The sequence below is a fragment of the Electrona antarctica genome (genome assembly GCF_951216825.1).
Source record: "Electrona antarctica genome assembly, chromosome: 17".
Classification (NCBI taxonomy): Eukaryota; Metazoa; Chordata; class Actinopteri; order Myctophiformes; family Myctophidae; genus Electrona; species Electrona antarctica.
This window is the reverse complement of record NC_136798.1, coordinates 12,465,652-12,476,934: the sequence shown is the minus strand read 5'-3', so window position 1 is coordinate 12,476,934 and position 11,283 is coordinate 12,465,652. Positions and strand designations below refer to the sequence as shown.

At 48.9% G+C, this 11,283-nt stretch overlaps 1 protein-coding gene across 1 annotated transcript in view; it reads left to right on the top strand.

Annotated features, from left to right (window-relative positions):
* Positions 1 to 11,283, top strand: part of LOC306941336 (nesprin-1-like) — a 149,346-nt gene that overhangs the window by 95,504 nt on the left and 42,559 nt on the right. The window contains 1 exon segment of the mRNA XM_079526753.1: positions 10,957 to 11,148. Coding sequence (XP_079382879.1) covers positions 10,957 to 11,148 — 192 coding nt within the window.

The window sequence follows — 11,283 nt, the reverse complement described above, 5'->3', positions numbered from 1 at the left end:
ATGGACGACGACGTCCTAAACAACAGGCTCGGACGTGTCCAAAGGTATTATGACAACTTTGCCGCCCACGGACTCCGAGAGAGGAGCCCCACTCCTCCCCCGCGACGAGCTCGCATACAAGTCCCGCCAAAGGGACAACGAGCTACCCCGAGACAGAGGCTCGACTACTCGGGCAACAGAGCCCCAACCGGAGCCTCTTCTTCAAGAGCAGCACCTGCCGGCGCTAGCCGAGACAGGTACGCTACTTCAGCCTCTGCAACCAGGGCTCACGAGGCCACTGATTACGAGGCTCATGGCGCGAGGCCAAGGGATACCTTCGCACCGCGCCGCTCTTCCCCAGCTCCACGTGCTCGACAACACGTCGTGCAGGCCACCATTGAGTGCCCGCCCAGACATACAGCTAGACGCAGACAGCCTGCTGTTGCACCCAGCTATATGGTGGACCGCCTGGACCCTTCCCCAGACCGCGCAATGTCTCCCGGTGGGGAGCATTGGACTACCAGGGAGGAAGGGGAGCTTCGTGATGACGAGCTCCCTTCCTTCCAGGAGCAACTCCAGGACTACCACGTCCTGGACGAGGCCTACGCGGACGAGCGAGATGGCCATGATGACCTCTCCCCCGGGGACTACGTCAGCACCACTCGTCGCCCCTTCGACGACCTGGATGCCATGGAAATACAGGAGCACCAGCAAGCCAGGGCTAGTGCACGTTGTAACCACACATGGCCTAAATCAACTGTCAAGGTACTACCATGGGAAGGCAGGACTGATGAGTCCGCCCCCCCCCCTGCACCTAGAAGACAGAAGCTCCCTATGGCACAGGGCTTCGAGGAGGCCATGATGCACGCCTGGGACGAACCCCTCCTGAAGGTGGATTTTCCCAAGGCCAGCGCCAAGGGGCCCAACGACATACCAGATAAACAAACCCTCGCCATAGACTTCATGCCAGCTATGGACAAGGCTATAGCGGCCTACCTGGCCAACCCTGCAGCTCCTAGAGTGGATCACCACGTAAAGGAACCGCAGCTCCTGTCCAGCAGCGTGAGGGAAGCCTCAAAACTGAACAAGTGGCAGTATGCACACATGTCATTCGTGGCGAAGGCCCTCAATGCAGGAGCACTTCTCCAGGGTTCCATGAAGAGCCTCCTCATTGAGATGGGACAGAAGTCCATTAAAGTCCAGCTAGCGGAACTGCCAGAAGACCTGGCCGAGTTACGCCGCTTGAATCACGAGATGGCCACCCTCCAGAGGGACTCCACTCTCCACAACGCCAAGGCAATGGCATGTTCCATCCTCCAGGAGAGATGGCGTTGGGTCGATCAGACCAGCGCCATCTCCCTGGAGACAAAGAAAGAGTTTGTGGCTGGAAATATCCACCCAGACAGTATGTTTAAGGACGCTCTGGCCAAAATGTCAGAGACCATCCAACAGCTCGAGTCCTCCACCAAGACGATGAAGGCGCTCGAACCGCTGGCCAACCAGGCCGCCCCGGTAGGCCGCCCCAAGGCTAAGAAGGCACCCTGGAAGGCCAAGACCGATGACAAACCCAGGTCCCAGGACCGGAGCGGAGATAGACAGCGACAGCCTGCAGGCCGAGGCAGAGCAGACCGCCGCACCTCTCCGCCGCCCTACAAGGCCAGGAGCGCTCCCAGAGGCCGAGGCCAGGGGAAGCGCAAATGACCTGCCCGGGCCGGGTCATCTTCCCCACCACACTCAGAGTTCAAGGCCAGAGGTGGGGATCACAGATCTCACCTCAGAGCCTGCGCTGAAGCGCTTAAGGGGGCCTGTACACAGTGCTGTGAGCACCGTTGTACAGACCCCCAAAATTGTTATGTGCAATTCACATGTGTATGTTTTTCCACGTTGTTCAATAAAGAAAACAAAAAAACAAAAAACACAAAAAACAATAAAACCAACTCTGAAGGGCATAGGCCCAGTGGGAAAGATAACCCACACTGTGACAGCTTTAGCTGTCACAGTCCAAAAACTCCACGCCAATTTTTTCCAAACTCAATACCGAAAAAATTCACTAGAGGGAGACATTTCACACAAAGTAAGTCTTCCCCTAGGCAGGCCATGCACCACGCTGACAAGCACAGGGAACCCTTTGTCACGTCATCTGTCACAATGGCGGATATCCGGGGCTTCCCCGTGGATAATCCGTACAATTCAGACAGGATACAGGCTTCAGTTCGCCTCGAAACCGCCCACTTCCAGGAAAATTATTTTCTCAGAAGCGAGCGGGCAAAAGGCCGCCATTCTGCAAGAGGAAATCAATTCATTAATGCAGAAAGGCGCCATCACAGAGGTGGCCCTCGACCAATCAATGAACGGTTTTTACTCCCGCTATTTCTTGGTAAAGAAAAAGGGGGGCGGACTCCGTCCCATTCTAGACCTGAGGGCATTGAATCGTCACTTAAAAAAGCTGCGATTCAAAATGCTTACTCCACCAGTCCTCCTACGCCTAATTCGCGAAGGGGACTGGTTTACGTCGATAGACCTGCAAGACGCATATTTCCACATTCCGATTTACCCGCCGCACAGAAAATTTCTGCGCTTCGGGTTCAGAGGAAAAGTGTACGAGTACACAGTCCTTCCCTTCGGAATGTCACTGAGTCCCAGAGTCTTCATAAAGTGCACCGCGGCAGCTATCGCTCCGCTCCGACAGCAAGGGATCCGTCTCGCTACATACGTAGACGACTGGATCCTACTTGCAGACTCTCCACGAGAAGCACTGTCGCACACACATCGTGTGCTCAGCCACCTCGACTCGCTTGGGTTTATAATAAACCACGAGAAGAGCATGCTTATGCCAACACAGTCAATAGACTTTATAGGCATAACACTGAACTCAATCTCTTACACGGCCCGCCTGAGCCAAGAGAGAATAGACGCAACACTGCAGTGCGTGACGTCATTCAAAAGGGGACGCTCGATTCCTTTTCATGCATGCCTCCGGATGGCGGGGTTAATGGCCTCTGCGGTCTATTTAATCCGCCTAGCAAGGCTACATATGAGACCTTTCCAACGATGGATAGGCTCTCTACATGTACCAATGCACCGTCGGCACCAGAAGGTAACAGTAACATCACAATGCATACTAGCCCTTCAATGGTGGTCAGACAGGAAAACCCTCTCAGAGGGCGTCCCCATGGGAAAGCCTCTGATCAGGAAAGTCATCACTACAGACGCCAGCATGACAGGCTGGGGAGCCACGATGGAAGGACTCACAGCCAGAGGTTTATGGTCGGGGCCACTACGTGCCCTTCACATAAATTACTTAGAGCTCATGGCAGTCTTCCTCGCCCTGAAACACTTCGAGCAGCGCATCCTGGGTTGCCATGTCCTAGTCAGGACAGACAACACCACGGCCATGTGCTACATCAACAGACAAGGTGGACTCAGGTCCCCTCGTCTTCATCAACTGGCTCAGAAACTGATCCTGTGGTGCAACACACGCGTCCTCTCAATAGTAGCGTGTCACGTCCCAGGTCTTCTGAACACAGGGGCAGACCTGCTGTCCAGAGGACCTCTCCGCTACTCAGACTGGTCACTACACCCTCATGCAGTGGCCCAGGTCTGGAGCAGGTTTGGGAAATCCAAGGTGGATCTCTTTGCCACAGAGGAGAACACGAAGTGTCCCCTCTTCTTCGCAATCAGGGGACCATCAACGTTGGGGCTAGACGCTCTGTCACACCAATGGCCCAAAACCCTTCTCTACGCCTTTCCCCCGCTATCCCTCATCAGCCCCACTCTGGACAGAGTGAGGACTCAGGGTCTGAAGGTGCTCCTAATAGCCCCGTCGTGGGGGGTCTGGAGGTCGGAAATAACCCCTCTCCTCTACGACCAGCCGTGGAGAATTCCCCTTCGAGCGGATCTCCTCTCTCAAGCGAGGGGGGAGATCTTCCACCCTCACCCCCAGGACCTAGACCTATGGGTCTGGCCCGTCAAAGGGTGATGTTGACTGCCGTGGGTCTACCTCCGAACGTAATCGAAACGATTCAGAAAGGCAGAGCCCAGTCAACAAGGGACCGTTACGACACAGCCTGGCGCGTCTTCGAGCATTGGTGCTCACGAAGACCAGACCAAACAGTCCCCTACCAGGCCTCAGTGATCGACGTCCTGTCTTTCCTGCAGGAGCTCCTAGACAGGTGTCTAGGCCTCTCCTCAGTCAAGGTCCATTTGGCGGCAATCTCTGCCTGCCACCCAGGCTTTGATAACCAGACGGTGTGGAAGCACCCGCTGGTAAAACAATTCATGAAGGGTGTACGCAGGGAACATAGGACATGCAGATCCCTCGTTCCCTCGTGGGATTTGTCCCTGGTTCTAAAGGCTCTGGCTACAGCACCCTTTGAACCACTACAAACCGTGAGCCTCAAGCTCCTAACCCTGAAGGTGGCTCTCCTGATCGCACTCACGACAGCAAAAAGGGTCAGCGACCTACATGCGCTCTCGATCTCTCCAGACTGCATGAGGTTCGATGAGGGGTCGACCAAGGTCACCCTAAAGGCAAACCCCGCCTTCATTCCCAAAAATGCTCTCTCAGTGTGTGTGCCAGTGAACCTACAGGCTTTCCATCCCCCGCCGTTCTCCTCTGACGAAGACAGCAGGCTTAATTGCCTCTGCCCAGTCAGAGCTTTACGCATATACGCGGATAGACTGGCTCCCTTCAGACAAGGAAGCCAACTCTTTGTGTCCTGGGGTGCCAGGACCAAAGGAAAGCCCGTCACGAAGGTCACTATCTCTAACTGGATAGTGGAAGCCATCCGTCTGGCCTACACTAGCCAAGGCGTGGATTCCCCTCAAGCCCTGAGGGCCCACTCCACAAGAGGTGTGGCAGCTTCCTGGGCACTCTACAAGGGTGTCTCCATTCAGGAAGTCTGCACAGCAGCAAGCTGGTCTACACCCTCGACTTTCGCCACATACTATAACCTAGATGTGGCAGCGCCTTCGCTAGCGCACGCGGTCTTGGGGGCCGCTGCTCAGTAAAGCATCAGGGCAGCATAGCGCTGCCTCCTGCTCTCCACAAGGACTAGGTTCTGGACCCAAAAGGGTCCGAGCCCCTCCCAAAAGGTTTACCTGGGACCCACTGGAAGTTCAGGTCACGGGAGTTCATAAAGTCCCATAAACGAAAGGTATTTCGTGAAATTTCTATATAATACAACGTTAAAGGTTACTTTAGTAACCACGGTTGTATATATAAATTGAACGAAATACCTTTCGTGGAACGCCCTTCTGTTCTCTAAAGCAGAAGAAAAGTTCCGAATGAGGGCTGACGTAGCCACGCAGGTATCTATACGGGATAGGCGTGGCTTCCTACGTCACCCTTAGAGCCCAGGACAGCGAAAATTCTAGAATTTTCTGTCCTGGGAGTACATAAAATAATGTTCTGCAGCTAGGTTTTGAAGGAAACCTACCCATAAACGAAAGGTATTTCGTTCAATTTATATATACAACCGTGGTTACTAAAGTAACCTTTAACGATGTTATTGTTTCCACGGTAGACAAAAGTGTAACAGTATGCCTTTGCTATCATGACTTGTCGATCCTGTAGCAAAGATAGCAGATCCTATTATGCTAGAGCCTCTGTCAGTGTGTCACATGTCAAAATGATTGTGGCATGTAACATCTGTGGCATACAGTAGTGTTTGATTTGTATCAGGGTTCCAGAATTAGTGCCTGGCTGTTCTCTTTGCATGTTTCTTCAATGTCAGACAAGCTCATACTCTTTGGCTATATGTTCAAACTGGTTGCTCAAGTCAGATTTTTGAATCAGATTGGTATGTAATATTTATAAAGTCTGAACAGCAGAAAAAGCACATTGAGAACAGATTTTTGCAGATTTTAACCACATTCCTATGGTGGTTTGAAATGCAATTCAAATCTGATTTCTAAAGATGTCTCTCAGTAATTTATGCTTCATCATACAACTGTGTCGTTCACTGTAGATCTGCTATTTCCGACAAGAGAATAAGTTAAGCATCACTCATATGTTGTTACATTGTACCACAGCCAACGATGCAGATAGCTTGACAATGTCCAATCTGGGAACCCATTGGCAAAACAAAGGACAAACAGCGCCTTCTGAGTCAACGGTCTGTCTCGAGAGACTGGGCACTGTCTGAAAACACAAAACGGATCTGAATTAATCACTTGCAAAATAACAGTCTGGACAAATTTGATAAACAAATCGGTTTTGCCTGCAGTCAGAACAAAGCCTTTTACTCTCAGTTGATGACTGCTCCATGAATAGACCCTTTATATGCTTGTTGGTTTTCATCCAGACATGAACAAAAAAGTATCATAGTCAGAGGACCCTCGCCACCCAGTAGTATTCAGTTTCTATCGATGAATGAGCTAAACTGAGCATTGTGTTTTGGATTGGGTGTTAGGATTGGGATTATCTTGGTCTTCCCATTCTTCTCAGCTTTAGGGTGTCCTCCTGGGTCCCCAACATTCCTCCAGCAAGCCCAGCTCCATCGTCTGCTTACCCTGTTACCATGATGCTCTCACCTTAAAACTGATTGATTTGACTGGTATCTTTGGGGAAGTGGAAGTGGTGATTGATCTCGGCCCAGGTTTTGTTTAATTGTTATAGATTTAGTTTACTTTTGTCTGTAAAAGGGAGGCTAAGTAATTTGTATCACATGTGGCACAGCGCCTCCTGGGAAAGGAGAGAATAATACAAAGGGCAGTTTGTTTAAGTTTAGGTAGTTAGTAATCACATTTTAAACCCATTCAGGATGGGAACCCCTTTTAGGGTTCTTGTTGCTATGTACAGTATATTAGTAGCATAACATTTTTGCTATTTTTGAATTAATATTAGCTTTTTTCAGAAAACGTAGTTTTTTACATAGTAACTTAGTATTTAAAAGGTGTTTTTAGAATCGACCTCAGTCCTAAATTGGTTAAAAATAAACCTTGAACTTAGCAACCCCTATCATGTAATATAAGTGTCTTCCTATAATGATGTTAGATCTATGGCTCAGACAGACGAGCTCTTTTAGGTGGGTGTGTATGTACCGTAGCAGCTGGGAGACAGTAAGCTGATTAGAGCTCACATATGGCTACTGCGGCGCTCAGGTCTAAAAGGCCCAGACCATGTACAGTAAAGAGATGCTGTCTGCATAACAATCCACAGATTAATGGACTGTGTACAGTATACAGCCACTGTAAGGAGCAAAGAGCATACTTAGTATGAAGGACAGAAGACAGACAATGGAGACGGGAGAAAGGGAAACGGTTTCGTCGGTACGGTAACTGTTGTATAATAATCACGGTATTACTCTCAGGTTCAAGGTTCAAGGTTCAAGGTCTTTATTAATGTCCCAGAAGGGCAATTGGGTTTACAGCAAAAGTAGTGGTTTCAAACATACAAACAATACAAAACAATACAGGCAGACATGAGACACCATAGCATAAACAGAGGTCTGGGCGCATCTAGTGCAGGTATAGAATCAAAGATAAACTAGAAAAAGTGCCCTTCTGGGCACAGGTCTCCACCAGGAGGATAGGACTGTGTGAGATGTTTAGGAGTAATATAAACATGTTTGCCTTTGATGGCAATTGGATGATTTGAGGCATTTTGTTCCAAAAATGTGTTTTGCAAAAATCAACCTGTTGGTGGCGCTATAACAGGCCAATGTGAAAAGGGTGGGATATATTTCTCAGCCCAGTAAGAAAATGTGTGAAAGATTTCACGTAAATTGCATGCTGCGTTCATGATTTGAGGCTTTTGTTCAAAACGGGGCAATCTTGCAAACTGTGAAAGCCAATTATAGCCAATTATGATGGAATATGAAATATCGGACAGATCCGACTTGAGCACATGACCATAGAGATACTGTGTAACGATTTGTGAGATTTTTGGACAGACTCTGGAGGAGTAATATCAAAAAATGTGTTTTACAAAAGTCGGCCTCCTGGTGGCGCTATAAAAGGCAGATGCGGAAAATGCAGGTCAAAGGTTTGTCCTTGGCCTCTAGGGAGTGTGCATGCAACGTTTCACGCAGATCGGTGCAGTTTTAGGTAAAACATGTGAAAAGCTGCCTCATGGTGGCGCTATAACAGGCCGTTCTGGAAAATGCGGGGCAGAGGTTCATCGTTGGCATCCAGGGAGTGTGTGTGCAAAGTTTGGCATCGACGGGTTAACGGTGCCGGAGATTAGCTGTACACAGACGGACGGAAGGAAGGACGGACGGACGGACACACACACACACACACATGGACGGAGTGCAAAACATACTCTCTCCCCATGCCTTCGGCCTGGTGGAGACAACAATAAGAAAGGCTACATTCAGAAAAGTGCTAAGATATAAAGTGCTGCATAAAGTGCTTGTTTCAGCATCATTACATGTTACTGGCAGCGTTGACTGCAAGGCCACTGCAAGGCCATTTCAATCATACTAATGTTTCTCAAGCGCCTCATTCCTAACCGCATCACTGTCGTGGCCATAATAACGGAAAGAAAATAACACATTTTGTGCGTGATGTTGCTTAATCTTTTATATAAAGTGCAGTATAGTCAGAGATCTCTGATTGTCTGGTTACATAAGACCAACCCATCAAGACGTTGTTTCATCATGGGATAAAGGTGATTACTCTTCGTATTAACTTGCAGTGACCCTTCCCTCTAGGATATAAGCGGACCTGCATCATGCTAGGAAAATTCCCCCAAAGCATAACAGAGCCCCCAGACACGTTCACTGCACTAGTATACTGTGTGTCAAGCATTCAGGCCTGTTCTCTTGAGTGCACAGCACACATGCACTTGCCCACTTTCAAAGAATATGGTGAAGGATGACCTATCTGACATATCACGGTTTCCACAGCTCTGTAGACCAGTGCCAATGCATTTTGCACCACTTGAAGTGTCAAATATGCATTTGGTGTATGTACTGCAACCCTACTATAACATCCCTCTTTCTGCTTGTAGTTGTTGCAGACTGTCTGATCACATCCTCCACTGACATTCTCAGTCACCTGAGGAAGAGTTGCTTGCTGTTATGTTTTACCCTTTTCAGTACTTCCCACTGATATGATCATTCCATAGATTTAAATGCAGCTGTCACATTAGTCACTAGTGAAACATTAGTTACTGTAGATACTGTAGTCATTGTGACTGAATCCCCTGCCATCCGTGCCCCAGTAATGAACCCTCTTTCATAGTTACAGTACATTACTTGCATACAGTAGATCTTTCTCTTGCTATCCTAATCCAAAATCGAGGTCAACTACTGTACATGAGTTGCTTCATTGTAAATCATGCAGGAAACTTATTTGGGAGCATCTGCATTCGTTTCTTCACACATTTATTCAGGTTTTTCCTTTATGGTTCATGTCCACAGAAAGCATTTTTTGAGCAGATGTGTGCTGTTTGGATATAATCACTCTCACACCGCATTTATTTATGCCCGCAACATTGGAACCTATCAACCTGTCATCTTCGTTGTTGGCACAAGCAGCTTAGCTGAAACAACTATAAAGATGGCCTTCTCATGGTTATGGTAACGATTCAACACCAGGCCATAAATTACCTGAGACACAATCAGGAGGATCAAAAATGACCTATTGTCTGCTTGAGGAGCCCATGGCGCTGCGCCAAAATTACGCTGGGTGCCGAGAGCACTGAAGCACTGGGAAGAGAAGCGCACCAGCATGTCTTTACCATCTAAATGATTATTTGAGAGAATTCCACGCCCACATTTTTGTCCACATATTTTTGTCCACACAGAGGAATGTGAGAAAGCACCTCCGATCCGCCATTACTAAGTCTGTGTAATACACGTTATTTCGCTTCAGAAGCGTTAATATTGTAACAGCGACGCAGCGTAACATCAGCAATGAGCCCAGAACGTCCGGGGGGGGGGGGGGGGGGGGGGGGGGGGGGGAGGGGAGAGAGGAGAGAGGAGAGAGGAGAGGAGAGAGGAGAGAGAGAGAGAGGAGAGAGAGAGAGAGAGAGAGAGAGAGAGAGAGAGAGAGAGAGAGAGAGAGAGAGAGAGAGAGAGAGAGAGAGAGAGAGAGAGAGAGAGAGAGAGAGAGAGAGAGAGAGAGAGAGAGAGAGAGAGAGGTAAATGAGTCCTCCAGCCGCCTGAATAGCATTGAATGGAAGGAGAAGGCGGTGTATGAAGACACTTTACATTGTGGTGGGAGAGTGACGACCACTTCTCTCCTTCTGGGCCTTGTATGTCCTTTTAAGGAGGAGCTGCAAATCCCTAATCCTCGCTTTTTCCACCTTGCACACAATTGTTCTCACATTTCACCCGTGGAATAGGAGGGTCGCTTTTGTTAGGAAGCAATGATTTGTTGCTTCTCAACAGAATCAGTTTGAATGCACAGATGAGGATTTGGAGAGAGGGGGGGAAGGAATATATGCAAATCAAGGAAAGTGAGTAAAAGAGAAAAGAGGGGGAAACACTGAGTGTGGTAGTAAAAGAGGATGTGCGTGTGTGAGGTACATTCTGGAAACAAGTAAATGAAAGCCTGGTGCATTATGCTGAGGTAAATGCCTGCCAACTACCGGAACAGTGCCTGTCATTCATTTATACACGCAGCCAATAAGAGCTCTTTGAGTAGAAGAAAGGACTGTTCTAGTGAGCAGGCTGTCAGCGCCCATCATGTACTGTAGCAGAGATAGCAGATCCAGTTCTGCTGGAGAGCTTCCCCTAATGAGTCACACTGTTGAAATACAGGGAGCGACAGTTTGGTGACGTTATAGTCGATATTCCAACAATGCCAGGCTGTTTTCAACGAGTCACCCATGCAGGGTTTTAGCTTAGTTATGAGCGGACCTGTCTATGGGCAGGTCACTGTGTGGCAGCATGATTTAGTTTGTCTGATATGATTCCAGGGCCAGTTGACTTTCTAAATGCAGATCAACTTTAAGCTTTCAACGCAGCATACACAGTGATGATGATGACTGTACCTGAGCTTGCCCGCCTCTTCCTGCCGTTTCAGAACATGCTGTTTGAGATCGAGCGGAAGGTGGCGTCGCTGTCGGAGCTCTCCATTCACAGCGAGAGCCTGCTGTTGGAGGGCCGCGGTGGCACCAAGGGGGAGGCGGAGCAGCTCACCATGAAGCTCCAGTCCCTCAAAGACAGCCTGCTGGAGCTGCAGCGCATGCTGCAGGACAAACAGGTGGACATACAGGTGAGATGTGCTGTATGGATGTTGGTACATCCCAGGATTGACCGTAAATGGTGCATTTATTTAGCGCCTTACATACAGTAGATTGTGCATTACATTCACTCATTCACACACCGATGGCGGAGGAAACCATGCAAG